General features: G+C 47.6%; 1 protein-coding gene across 11 annotated transcripts in view; it reads right to left on the minus strand.

The window, feature by feature from the left end:
- GRAMD1B (GRAM domain containing 1B) overlaps positions 1-14,078 on the minus strand; it is a 126,612-nt gene that overhangs the window by 60,589 nt on the left and 51,945 nt on the right. Inside the window, exon 1 of one of the 11 annotated variants that reach the window (XM_082777923.1) lies at positions 7,710-7,837. The exons of 9 other annotated variants lie outside the window; for them this stretch is intronic. In XM_082777923.1, coding sequence (XP_082634049.1) covers positions 7,710-7,717 — 8 coding nt within the window. In that variant the 5' untranslated portion in view covers positions 7,718-7,837. Of the gene's footprint in view, positions 1-7,685; positions 7,838-14,078 lie in introns of those variants that run through there. One more of the 11 variants, XM_082777925.1, reaches the window with a different exon arrangement.

Genomic DNA, 14,078 nt, shown 5'->3' on the forward strand with positions numbered 1-14,078 from the left:
TCTGGGGAGTTGTAAAATGGAAAACTCATCTCTGTGCTAATAACTCCATGCAAGCAGCTCCCCAAACACTTGTTCCATCAATCAGTACCACGCCGATGAGTGCATCAGCCAGGGCAGGGCATCCTCCAGCCCCAAGCCCCTGCAGGGGCAGGCACAAAGATTTGAAGCAAATGCTTGAAACAAAAGCTTGAAGGGTTTGGTTTGGATGTAAACTTTGCAGCATGCCTTTTTATTCCCAGCCAACTTAGCCATAAAGCTGGGCACATGCACTTCCAAATGTCACAAACAGAGTGACACAGCCTCCGTCAGCTGCCTGGCCTGGCCTCATCTCGGGTCCAGAGCCACTTTCCTCCATGAAACACCACACAGCTGGGGCCTGCAGGTTGTCAAGGAGGGAAGCAAATCACAATGCTGTAAAATGGGTCAGGAGACCTGCAAATCTGGGACAGGCTAATGCTGCAGTCACATGTTTGGAAATCAAAGCTCAGGCAAGAAAGGTATTAAGAGATAAGCAATCATGTATTTTTTTTTTTAAAATAATGTGAAGGTCAGGAAATTATCAAAGGAAATCGACCACTTCAAAGGAGAAAGTGTCTGTACGAGCAGCGGACTGGCAGATGCTGCCACCTCTGCCACAATTCAGCTGGGATCTGCTCTCGGAAAGCCTCCTGGCAGGAGCCTTGCTGAAAGGCCCGTGGGTTGCCCACTGTCTCCGGAGAGCCCCAGGCACAACCCCACTGTCACTGCTGCACACAGTCTGGGTTCTGCATTCACCTGACTGGGCCAGCTAACACTGCACGGGCAGGCCCTTGCCTCTTTGCTCCATCCTGTGCGTGCAACTACTCCAGGGAAAAGACTGATATTAAAATTTAAACAGGGTAACAAAGAGCATATGTACATATCAAGAGAGGTAGGCTATGCACAGCCACCCTGTCCACCTCTGCAGTACTAAGAATACTTAGTCACACGCACGTTGAATTCCAGATAAGTCATCTACCTACTCCATCTTGAGCATCTATCCCGCACAACAGGAAAATGGGAAAACAGAGAAGCAGCACGGGCAGAACTGGGGCCTGAAGAGACAAAAAGCAGCTTCTGGCTATGCCACAGAGCTGTGGTTTGAACCTAGGCAATATACTCTGTGCCTTTTCACTTATCTGTGGCACTACATGTTTTAAGGAGACGTCCACTACACTGTTGTGATATCTTCAGTGGCAGTGGATTGCGGATTGTGAGTGAATACAGCTGGTCTTTGATGACCAGGTTTTGCATGTAAAAGAACTTTCCCAAGCCATTCTTCTTTTGGCAATTTTTTATTTTTCCCCATGAATGGTAAAAGTGGCAAAAATAGCATAAAAAGTAGTGTAAACATGACTTTTCACTTTTGTTTTGATGTTTTTTTTTAAGAACAGGCACAGTAGTTGAAAACAAATTTGAGAGTGGGCGTCTTTTTGGCCAGCATTAACAATCACAACCCCCTGAAAACACGACGATATTACTGGCTCCTTTACATCTCACCTACCACGGCCTCTCCTACCTCACATAACCAACACCAAGTTCAACAGCAGCCCATCTGAAGCACTCAGAGCTACAGTCTCTGAAGTGCAAAGCTTAACCAGAGCAGCAGGATCACACACCAGGGACAAGTGCCTTGCAAACTGCCTCTCTTCAGCCACTGTCCTCCCCCCTTCGCCCTCCTGGTGCTGCAGTTGTGGCTCTCGTTGCCCTTTGCCTGCCACCTGTGCCCATGCCAAAAGCCAATCTGCCTCTCGCTAAGCAACACTTCTCTACACCTGCTTCCTCCTTCTTCTTCTCTGTTCCTTTTCTATCCCATCTTCACCCCTCCTTCAGTTATTTCCTAACCTTTGCTGACTCGTCATCACATCTTTTTCAGTGTTGTGCTCTCATCTCCCTCCCATACCCCAATCATCATCAGATCACTTCCCCTCCTTTTCCCAACCCATTTTTAATTAATTTCTCATACCTATCTCCTTTCCTCTTTGTATTTGTTTGTATTTGACCTGTCCACATGGAGCCATACGTATATTTTCACAATGACTGCCCTTCATACAGGATGTTGGATCAGATGTTCATAATTTCCCTTCTAGCTCTAAAATATATAAGTCAAATTATTTCCTTATTGCAGTAGAATTATGATTACGAAAGGGACCTCATTTTTGATTGCAAGTATTACAAACAGTTACTACACGTAAACAGCAAATAACAATAAAACGAATTGACTTGGTGCCTGTTTGCCCTGTCTCATCCCATCTCTCCCCACAAGCAAAAATTCCCATCAACTTCAATAGGGACTAAATAAGATAATTTGGATCCTGGCCTACCGCCAGTAACATTTTTGAATATTTCTGGTCCAGAGCAAGGATACCACAAACACAGCCTCCCAGGGGGTTTCTGGTTGCTTCCACACCAGCCAGGATGAGGAAGTCAAACAGCACACACAAACACTAAAAACAGCAACAAAGTAAAAACCCCGCAGAACTTTCTCAAAGTGAAGAAAGATTTGGAGATTCTGAGTATCAGGAAAAAAGGACTTAGAAAAAAAGACCGGATATTTTCCTGACCTGTAACTATAAACTCTCAAGGCCACATGAATACAAAAGAGAAAAAAAAAAAAAGAAAAAGACTAATACAAAAAATTAAGCCAAGTTTTCTTTCTGATCTCTGGCTTGGATGAAAGAAGCACCACGTGCTACTGTCCAGATGGGATGGTGCTCTACATTCCCCAACACTTCTGCATGAGGTGGCTGTAATGAACCAGGTCTCGGTGTTCTCCCACGATCTGGTCAGACTGCAAGGAAGGGGCAATTCCCCCATGGCTTTGTGTCACCTCTTGTGTCACCTCCCTTGCCAGGGCCTGGGTAAGAGCTGGAAGCAGGGGCCACTACTGAAATTCATGTGATAGCGTTTAATACTCAGCCAAATTTCACTCACTAGCTAGTTATTTTGCATCACCCCATTGTCCTTTTCCCCTTAGCCATTACTTCCGCCAGTCCTTGCTGAGACAGGGATTGCTGTCCAACACAAGCCACAGAAATCTGAAAACAGCAGCTCTGAAGTACTGCACATGGACATCTTTTCTGGCTTCACTCATCTTCTAGTTGTAGCCCGTGAGCAAAGCACAACCCCTCTGACATGGAACAAGTAAATCATGTGCTTTATGACCTCTTCCACCCCGAAATGTCTGAGGACTTTCCATTCGCAGTACAGAAACAGAAGCCTTTCGGTGTCAGGGGAATGACAGACATCTCGCTGATTTACGTCCCACGTTTCCACTAGCTGATTACCTGGAGAGTGATTCATGCTTTCCCAGGAAGCACTCTAGCATCATTTGCTCTCATGTGCTTTGCTAACAGGTTAATTACTTTTCCCCTTGGCTCTCCGTAAGGCAACAAGGAGAAAGCAAGCAGGGCTCCTGTTTTCATAGCCAGGCACCAGGTAAGCCAAGATGGGAGGTGCCAGGACATGCCATGATCCCACTGCAACATGCCCAACAACATGCAGGGGAAAAAAGTTCGATTCCACCACCAGTTCCAGGGTGATTGCCCTGCAATCAGAGCCACAGGCTAGAAGTTGCTCAAAGCTGTGCCTCTCGCTGCTGTTGGAGGGCTAAGGCTGGGACCATTCTTTGGAGTGCCAGGAAATGCCAGTCCCTGCGGTACCCTGGAAGGTGCCCCAACAGAAAAGGAAGCAGCAGCACAACACAATGGAGAGCAGCCGTGGAAGTAAGAAACATCCTGCTGCTGCGTCCCAGGGCTGCTCTCAGCATTCAGGCTGAGAAAAATAAATGTTTGGCTTTCTCCACAAATTCTTTGCTAGCCCAGGGTCCAGGGTGACCCCAGCAAGATGAACCAGAATCTCTCAGAGATTCTCCATGCCAGCCAGCACAGGGGTAATACAGATCTAAATCAAGACAAAAAAAAAAAAAAAAAAAAAAAAAAAAAAAAAAAAACCATGGAAGAAATCTGGTTTCAACAAAGAATAGGGGACTAAATATCATCCAACGTGGTCTAAATCCAAATAAATCTATATAGTTATAATTTGAACATTAATGGCATTTTTTTTTTTTGAAGCTGTATCTGTTTTAGAAGGTTCAAACTACATATATTTTCCACTCTGAAGATGTTCTCCTGAACAGATAACTAGGCTTTCAGTACCTCCACACCAAGATGTTGCCTTAACATCTCTCTAGATTGTGTTTTCCTTCAACTGAAACAAAGTATAAAAAGCAGGTGCAGACAAAAACGTGTTTCACGCTGACTTTGTTGGTTTTGTTTGAAAATGTCTGTTTTTCAACACAGAAAAGTCCCCCAAAATGCCAAAAAAAATTGAATTTGAGTGTCATTTTCATCTGGTTTCAGTGCCATTTGCCCTTCAGGCTTCGCAGTGGCAGCTTTTTCCAAACACTGCAGCTCCAAGCAACACGCAGCTCAAGTTTGCACAGACGTGGCAGTGAGGATTCCACCTCGGTAAAGGCACATTTACCCTGAAGTACTTCACACAACGATCGCCCAAAGCCACAAACCCTGCCCTGACATGCAGCCCGGTCCTGGGGCCAAGCAGGGCAGCTGTTCAGGGGCACCCAGCCTTACGGGAAATGGAACTGAAAGTACGCCCTGTTTAATAGAAACAAGGGGGGAAATTGAAAGTACTTATTCCATGTGAAATCTAGCTGAGATAGAGGAACAAGCCCCACGATCTGATCAGCAGCACAGTGCTTTTCTAACCAAGGAATTACCCCAGGTGAAACCGGTACCTCCCGGAGCACAGAATGCCTCGCTGCTGAGCTACAGCCTCCCATTCAGGGCAGGCTCAGAAGCATTTTGTAACTCCTAATGCCATTTCCCTCCCTTTCCAAACTCCAGCTTTTCGACTACACTCAGTTTCACGGGCTGCTGGGGTAACAGCACGACAGGAGATGCTCGCAGACTTTCCCCATGCATTCATCTCGCTCTGATACCAAACGCGGCTATGCTGGCAGCAGGCTCATGCTAGAAAACAACCGTTTGCTGTCAACCCCAACCATGAGACCCAATGAAGCGGGGTGAGGCAGCTTTGTGCTCCCCAGCTCTCCCGAACCATGCTGAAGCCATGCCGGGCACATCTCCATACCCGCGGAGCTGCAGGGAGCAGGACCTGCAGCCTGGTACAGGCGAGCAGCCTCGCAGCAAAGGGCGGATGCATCTATGAGCTCATGTTACTTTCTCACCCAGCCCTCCCCCTCGAGATGCTTTCCAAAAAAATAATGAGGCTGCCAAAAGGCCTTTCTGCTCCACCAGACAGGCTCAGGGTGGGAGCCTGCCACCAAAGCACCCTCTAGCGGCATTTTCATATCGAGCAGCAAAGCAGGCTGCAGCATCCCGGCTCTCCCCCTTGGCTTCCCTTCGGACAAAGGAAAAGCTGCCACCGACAATGATGCAGGCTCCTCTCTCTCTCCCCCATCCCCACCTTGGCCTAGAGCATCAACATTTCAGGGCAGGAAGATTTTATCTCCCACCTGACAAGAAAAGCAACACATAGAGTCTGCAGCCACAATATCAACTCCTTCCTGGATCTCGAATCCCGTCGTCAACCCCAGCACTAGAACCACTCCCAGCATCGGGGGGAAGGGTCTGGAGAAAGCAAAAAGGGTGACAAAGTAAGAAGGTGCCAAGCGAAACCACTTACGCACAGTGAGGCCGGCAGCATTTCCATCCTACCTTTGCTGTCGCCATATCAGACGTCTCCATGTTTTCTGCTTGGCCTACCAGTAAATGAGACCATTGAAGGAGGAGAGGGAGAAAAAGGGAGAGTCAAAAAAAGGATGGTGAAGAGAAGACAAACAATTTGACAGATGGATGAGAACAAGCAAGTCATATAAGAGCTAGCCCCAAGTTTTCCCTGCTGCCCCCAAAGGGGAGGGAAAAGCATCTCAAGCTGATGGTCCCAAATTCAATTCTTGAGTCTGGCACAATATCCAGCAATTTGCCAGCCCCCCCCCAAGTACAATCCCTCAAACCCCTGCTACTACCCCAAATTCTAGCAGGATGCTGAGGAACAGACAGCCCCGTCCTCCCAGCTTCAAGTTTGAGCTCCCCGCAGGGAGGAGGCAAGCAACCTGTGCCTCCCCTGGGGAAAAGGCCCTGCTGCTTCCTCCTTCTCCCTCTGTGGGAAGGGAGAGGAGCACAAGGAGCTCCCCACGTGGGTGCTTTCCAAGTCAGGAGAAAGGCAGCCAGCGAGTGGGTCTGGGCAGTGCAGGGGGCAAGGGAGGAGAGGGCAGTGGGGAAGGAAGAGGCAGCTTCTGGAAGGAAAGCATGAGAGCAGGACAGGTGGAAGAGCGATGCCACCAAAAAAAAATAATAATAATAATAATAAGCGTGCCAGAGACAGACCACGTAAAGAGAGATGAACACGTGCAGAGCAAAATGCAAGGAGGAGGTTAGTTATCCACACCCTACTGAGAACACTCACCTCAGAACAACCCTCAGAAATTACTGGGCCTAAACTAGGAACTCCCCGGAGCACACCCTCAGCTCAGCCTGAAGCCAGCAGAGCATCCTCTAAGGTAAAGCTGTCCCGGCGTCAAAAGGCTCCCGGAGCTGCCGAGGCCCTGCCCGGCTGTGGCCAGCCCCGATTGGCGGCGCAGGGTGACTTCACCCAGCCCCATTCATCACCCAGCTTCTCCCTCCCTGCTCCTGCAGGCTCCTCCTGGCTGCTTCCCTACAGAAACCGAGCCTGGAGCCTGCTCGCCAGCCAGGAGCCGCCGCACGCAACTGGCCGGAGTGCTCTGGTGGAGCAGACAGACGTGAGCAACCCTGGCTGGGAGGGAGGGAGAGGAAGGTTGGGAAGAGAAAAAAAAAAAAACACTGCAGAGCTCAGTCAAATTAAGAGCCTCAGAGGGCTAGAAACAGCTCTGCTTGAAAGTGCTTATTCATACAGCGGTGCAGCACGGCGTGCTCAGGCACACGGCCGGCACACAGCACAGCACACACAGACTGGGGCACCAGCAGATGATCCTCAATGCACCCAGCAGCGCACACGTGTTCAAGGGCAGCTACCTGATTTCTGCAAAGCCATACTCATTTCCTTGCCCACACACCCCATAAAGCAGGGTTTTATTAAATTAAGTGTCTTACATTCCATCTTATATTAAATATATACACAAATACTGGTATATTTCTGGTATTTGTTGCAGTGCATTCGCATAGTCACCTGCTTGTGAGAAATCAAGGCTGCTGCACTTCCTTCACCTTTTTATTCTGCTTATTCAAATGTACTGACCCCATTCTTATCAGGGACTTAAACACCATCTCATGAAAACACCTAGATCATCAGCCATAGGATGCAGTAACATGGTTTTGAAAATTCATTAAAGTATTAACACATTCAGGTCTACCTCCATCCCAAGCACTGCTGCGGACATAACCCATCTTCAGCCTGTCCCAACACCATGCACAAAGAGCACCGCCACCTGCATTAGTTACACTCACTGGGATAAAGATCATGATCCTTGTGGCTTGGTGAGCACTGGATGGATTTCCAAATGATTCCCACGCCACAACAAGAGTAGTACTACAAGTGTACCACATGCAGTGAAGAGGTACACGAACAGCAAACGCAAACAACCTGCTCTCCAACCCCTCTTTTATCGAGCCACCAAGTCCCTCGGTGGCCGTTTACTCACTCACATGCATTCTGCCAGGAGTACTCACAGCAGCATGACAGAACAGCCTGCCTCATAGAGGACCTTCAGCAAACCCTAAGCTAGAGAAGCAGAAAAGCCCAGCTTCGCGTTTCAGAAGCAGCTGAATTTCCATGTTGTGCTCTCTTTACAGCAGCGGCTATAAAATTCCAGCAGGGTGTAATAGCTCATGAACTTAACAGCAAACAGGAAACATCTCCTGAGGAAGTCCGCTTTTCGGAAGCGAGCGACTCAGTATGACACACTCAAGGGCTGGGTAAGAATCCAAAGCTTTGTGAACAGCTACAGCAATAGCGTCACATTAGTTTGGGGTACGAGCTTGTAATTGCCTCATTAAAGCTATCTTACAAATTGGAAGCTGTTGGTTGTTAATTGCACTGCCTGCAAGTGCCACTGCCCAGCCTCACACAGCCACCGGGACACCCTCGGACACACATCATCGGGGCTTTGCTGCTGCCCAGGAATCAGAGCTCCAGCTTCACGCTAACCAGAGCGACTCGCCTCAGAGATCCAGCAAATAACGGTAAAAGTTACTCAGCCAAGTAGCCACACAATGGAAACAACGTCAGTTGGCTCGAAAACCTAAGTGACCTGCAGGCACAGAGACCAGCATGCTGCCCCGGGGGGCGCTACGGTTTGATTCTGCCATGTGGCAAGAAAAGATCTGCAGGAGCTGGGGGCAGCAGGCAAAAACTGCGCCTCTGGGGAATGTGCAAGCAAGACAAAACCTGATAGCGACAGGACTAGCGGGATGACAAACTAGAGAAAAATCAGCAGTGTTAAGTGGAGAGAGAACAGCTATGAAGAATGGCAGAATGTAAGGAAGAGGTAGTTTAACTGTTAGGCACCTTAGAGGAGAGGTACAGATCCCCAGGAAAATGTGCCAGATGGATAAATTCTTGAATCCTTCCTGAAGTCAGCAGTGTCCTGCAGCCCTACAGCCTCTGCTGTCAGATGCAATCACAGCATCCGCAAGCTAGGGCACACCTCCATTTCCCAGGGAAAAATCTCAGAAGGGACTCTTTCTTTGCTGCAGCAGCTGGGAAGTCACGTGAGACTTCATTTCCAGAAATAAAATATGCATTTCACACTCCTGGCATCATGGGAGCTGTAGTCACACTGTACAGAACAGAAAGAGCATGTAAGCCACTTCTTTCTGTGCTATGAGTAGTTTGCCATGGCATGCAAATTATGTCTTAGGGTATTAGAAAGGAAAGAAAGGCAGGAGAGCATCACAACAGAAGAGAGAGCTTTGGCTATCCCAGAAGAGAAGAATGGAAAGAAGCTCCTCTATCAAAAGGTGAAAAGAGAATAATTCCCTAGAAAGATCAGCAGCATCAGAAAGATGGAGAAACTGGGACGATTCGTATTGCTACTGCTTCTTTCTTGAGCAATACTATAACAAAAATCTTTTTCCCCTCATTGTGTCATGTTTGAGCTCAGCCTTCCATTTATGTGAGATGGTGTAATAACCTTTCCCACCCCCAAAAGAGGCTCATTCACTGTGGAAAGGGGCAGGCTAACAACAGAAAGTCTTATGACTCACGGCACATTTCATATGCCACAAAACCCCTTCTTCATTTGCATTTGTCAGGAAGTTAAAAGCCACCTTCTAATTTTACTTTCCATTGCGAGTTAATGTGCAGCCACCAAGGAGAAGGCAGTAAGACTGCATTATCTTGGACAGAAACCCTATGGGCTGATCATCTCCCTTTTCATTAAGTCCAGGTATTCTGACTAACCATCTGCTCTCTCAAAATCAGAGAACTTCAGGGTGTCTACCAGGCAAGACACTTTGGATCCTAAATAACAAAAAATAATCTTTCAAGTACGGTGAGCTAAATCTTTAAATATGGTATAAACTTGAGCCTTTGGGCTGGCACTGCTTAAAGGATAATCCACTGAAGCACATAGGTAGCACACTGGAGAAACAAAGCCTTTGTCTGATCTGCACCCATGGAACGTCTAATGCAACATCCGCTCCTGGATAAAAAATTAACCCCAGATGTTTCAGATAAAGAGTGAGAAACCTTGTGGCAGGAACATGCACCGCAATATCTTGGCCTTAAGAATGAAAACCTAGAGGAACGAGTGAAGTCAAGAGAAAAAAGAAAAAAAAAAGAAAGGTCCTAGACTCCTCTTATTTCTGAAGCCTGAGAGAGAAGATCAGAGAAAGTAGCTTGAGCAGTGGCTCAAGACTCAGGTTCTGGACAAAAGCCTCTGGTTTGCAGACAGAGGCACCTCAGCCCTGCAGCAGAAGCCTCCCGCAGCCCCAGCTCACGCTCCTACACATTAGAGAGATCTTCCAGTAGCTGCAGCAACAGGGTGGAACAGAGGATGATGGGTTGCAACTAGGAAAACAATACAGAGGATGACTTATCTCACTGTGTCACATCCCACCAAGTACCACACACCCCTCATTTGGTAACCCAGAATAAAGATTCGGAGTTTGAGGGCACGGACGCATGGCAGGTGCTGCACAGGTAAAGCAACAGCCCATGAGGCTCGCATAAGGACGTCTGAGCATATACATGGCTATGCCTAAAGCAAAAATCCTTTTCCACAGCAGAAAAATGCTACATCTTACAATGCCTGGAACTCCAACAGACCCCTCAAGCAAGGCCCATGCAACCTGCCATTTAAAGGAAAAGGTTAAGGGGGAGAGGGAACAGCTAACAGCACGCCACAACTGAAGATTTGGGGTGGGGTGCTTCAGAGGGAAGGCAGAACAAACAGCGGTGAGGAACAGCTTAAGGAAAAAATTTAGGTCAAACTTGCAGGAGCAGAGGAGAAAAGCAGAGGTGTAGCAGGGGGGCTCAAGGACAGCCCTTGGCAAGTACAGATTGTAACACCTGACCTTGTTACGATGCATGGCGCGGTGGGGAGACGCATGCTGCCATCTTATCACCGAAATGCACAACAAATGCTCTGCAAAGGCCAAGAAAGAAATGGATGGGAAGATACACAAGGGAAGAGGAGAGGGAAAAGAAGAAATGCAGAGGTCACAGTGAGCACTCACACGGTTACAGTCATCTGCAGAAAGAGGGAAGTCTGTCCAAGTGCCAACGTGCTCCCCAGCAACCCGAGAAAGCCGCTTCAGCAGCGAGGGAGCAAAACGCTGTTGAGTCAAAAGATGGAATCCCAGCTTGTTTACACACGCACAGGAGTTTGGGGGAGAAAGCAGCACCAAGAGGTGACCTCAGAGTCCACCGTGGAAAGATGTAATGTCACCATGAAGATGGTTCTGGGATGGCTCCTACTGCTATTACTCTGCAGTTTGGCCCCAAAGGGAAGGAGCGGTGACTTGGCTGATGAGAAGGCAGAGCGATGGAGAAATCTCCAAAGAGCTTGCTCTGCGCAAGAGGCACAGGTTTCCTTTCTCTGCTCTCAGATTTCTTCTATCACAGGCGATTCAATTTTAAAGGCACAGCTGCCTGCAAGGCTCTGCTGAATTTGCAGCTGCTATGGGATAAGGTGTAAAAGTCTGAGAGAACAAAGGATTCTCTAAAAGAATTTGAGGTTGTTTCCCCATTTAGGCAGTCAACTATAAAGATGCACATATTTTCCAAGGTAAATATTGCAAGTATTTGCATGTGTCAAAGGCAAATAGCACTAAAAGCAAGGAAGAGGCCGTGATAAAGAGTTTGTGCTGACTGTAAAGTTACGAAAAAGCTGATTTGTTCAGGGACACACACACACAGCACTTTGTACAAGAGATACCACTATCTTAGGAGAGTAGCAGGGTGTTTCACCGAGCAAATCCAAAAGAACCCTAATTCCCGTTTCAGGTAAGTGCTCTTAGATTTTTGAGGAACTTCTGTCTGTACAGAAAAATACCCTGCACCGAGCAGTTTCAGAAATAGCTGACTACTGCACTGTAAACAAGGGCCTAGAAAGGTCTCTATAAGGGCACAAGCATATGCATTCAAGCTGAAAAAGAGCTGATCCCAGATCCCCTTCCAGGGCTCGTGGTCTGCCGGAGTCTCAGGGGAGGCTGAGGCAGCAGCATCCCTGTTAACCAGCACCTCCTCCTCCAGCTGCAGTCCAAAGCCCAGGCAGAAGGGTTTGCCTCCCCTCGTGCATCCAGCCTCCATGAGCAACCACTCAAAGCCAGGGCTGTGAACAGCAATGCCAGTTCTGATTTTGATGTATACGGTAGTCCCAGATTCACTAAAAATTGAACTGGGAAGAGAAATAGAAAAATAGTTTTTAAATGCCTTCCACTTCTGCCCTTTGACATGTGTCAGTCCTGTCTGCCAATTTACTGGCTCAACAGATGGGTTTTAACCTGCTTATCCCTTCAACACTTCCCCCAGCTACTCACTTGAGTATTTATCTTCTTTTCTATGCCTACTGCACATCAAACAAGTCACTACAAATTAGGAGACTGGGACCTGAAGAGCTGTACGCAATCTTTTTTTTTTCTTTCTTTCTTTTTTTTTTTTCCTTTTTCTTTTTTTTTTTTTTTTTTTTTAAATAACGCCTTTGTTTTACTGCACAGCATTGATCAGTCAGCCACACCACAAAATAGAAGCAACACCATACTCTGAGATCTTTTCCATGCAGCTGGGGTGCCAGGCATGCTCACAACAGGACTCTCAGATAAGCTGTGGTTTCTGAAGACACCTCGGTTAAAATGTTTCCTGCATAAAGGAAGGTGGCTTTCTCCCACTGTAAGACAGAGGTATTGCCCACACGGTTCTTTTGAAGGAAGCTTTGCACCTAACTTTCAGCGCCGGTTCATTTCTACCTGTTAAAGAGAAGAGATCACTGGTGCAGTCAGAGCTCCCATACCACGTTTGGGTACATGCAATAGAATTAAAGGACAAACACAGCTCCTAAATTCATCCCAGACCGTGCCCCAGTTTAAGAAGGCACCTATTCACCAAAAGGGATGTGTTCTGCAATTCAGGAACCTCCGGTCTGTAGATCTGAAGTCATGTCACTGCATAAACCTGGCCAAACTCTATCTGAATTTAGCAGCAGGCTCCCTCAAAAAGCATCACTCCCCTGCAACTTTAAAAAGCCTACCTCTGGCTGTAAGAGGCTAAAATCAATTAAGTCCTCTGAGACCCTCTGATGGCTGATTTTAGAGCAGTATTGAAGTTTTAGTACTGCAACAGAAGTTCGCAAGGGCTCTGAGGCACAGCACAGGCTTTGTTGGAAGGTGAATCCACACAAGGGGTCAGCAGCTGACAGCACTCTGCATGGAAGCTTGTGGACAAGGGCCAAGGAGGCTTACACAGAGCAAGAGGCCCGTGGAAGGAGATGGTGTACAGCCCTGCACCCCAGCGTCCTGCTGGCTTCACTCCTGCTTCTTCATATGCCTCAAGCTAACAACTGTGACACTGACAATCCCAATGCTCCCCAAGGACACAGCGCTGATGGGGTGACCACCACTTAAAGTCTGCAAGTGAAATACTTACACAGCTGAGCCCTCTGCTCTTGGTAACAAGAAGGAAGGCTGGGTAGGGTCTGCCCAGGGCCGCAGATACGGGAAAAAAGGGACAGTGAAATGAGTCCTCTCCTCTTCCTCATGTTCCTGAGCATCACGAGCTAGCAACGCAGCCACATGAGGCCTGCCAGACCTCCTCTGCATTCAGTGAGATCTGCAAGGCACGCTGAGGTTTATCAATGATAACACAAGTCCAGCAGAGACAGAACTGATCAGGAAATGGAGAAGCGAGATCTGAATCCTGCTTTGCCCTGCTGTTGCATCTGTTGTGACCATGCCTTCTCCTGCAGCTGTTACTGACCTGCGTGGAGGTTCTCACACTAAAAGCTCTATGTCAAAGCCAACTTTTTGGAAGAGAACAGGCAGGTATTTTGCCATGACTGCTTGGAGCAGAGGACTGAATTAAGAATGGTTTCTTTTTGGTGATGGAGGGGATTTGCACAATCTATTCTCCTTATCTGCACTGAAACTATTTGTGCTATCAATAAAACTCCCTCTCACCAGTGGCTATCAGCTAATGCCCAGAGGCACGATATTACATTACTACAGAAAGCATAAAATAACCCTGTTCTCAAGCTTGCCAATAGCTTTGAACTCATCAAAGCTCCAGACTCACATGCTGAGCAACAGCAACAACAAAGTGCATGAGCACGAGCACACCAATTAATCCTGCAGGGTCTCCTGCTTGTCTCTGGCCCCAGTAAGACAAGCAGGAGAGGTATCAGTCCCTCCACACCCTTCAGTCACAGAGAAGGGAAGCACAGGGACTACTGCCCTTGCTTTGAAATCACAAAGCATTTTTAGTTCAGTCTCCTTAAAACTAAAGAACAAGAGTAAAAGAGATAGTGAGTGGAGCACAACTTTGATGAATCAAATCCAGCGCAGACTTTCAGTGAAGAGAGCACCCTTATCTCCACTGAAAGA

The sequence above is a fragment of the Aythya marila genome, assembly GCF_965140915.1.
Source record: "Aythya marila genome assembly, chromosome: 23".
Taxonomy (NCBI): domain Eukaryota; kingdom Metazoa; phylum Chordata; class Aves; order Anseriformes; family Anatidae; genus Aythya; species Aythya marila.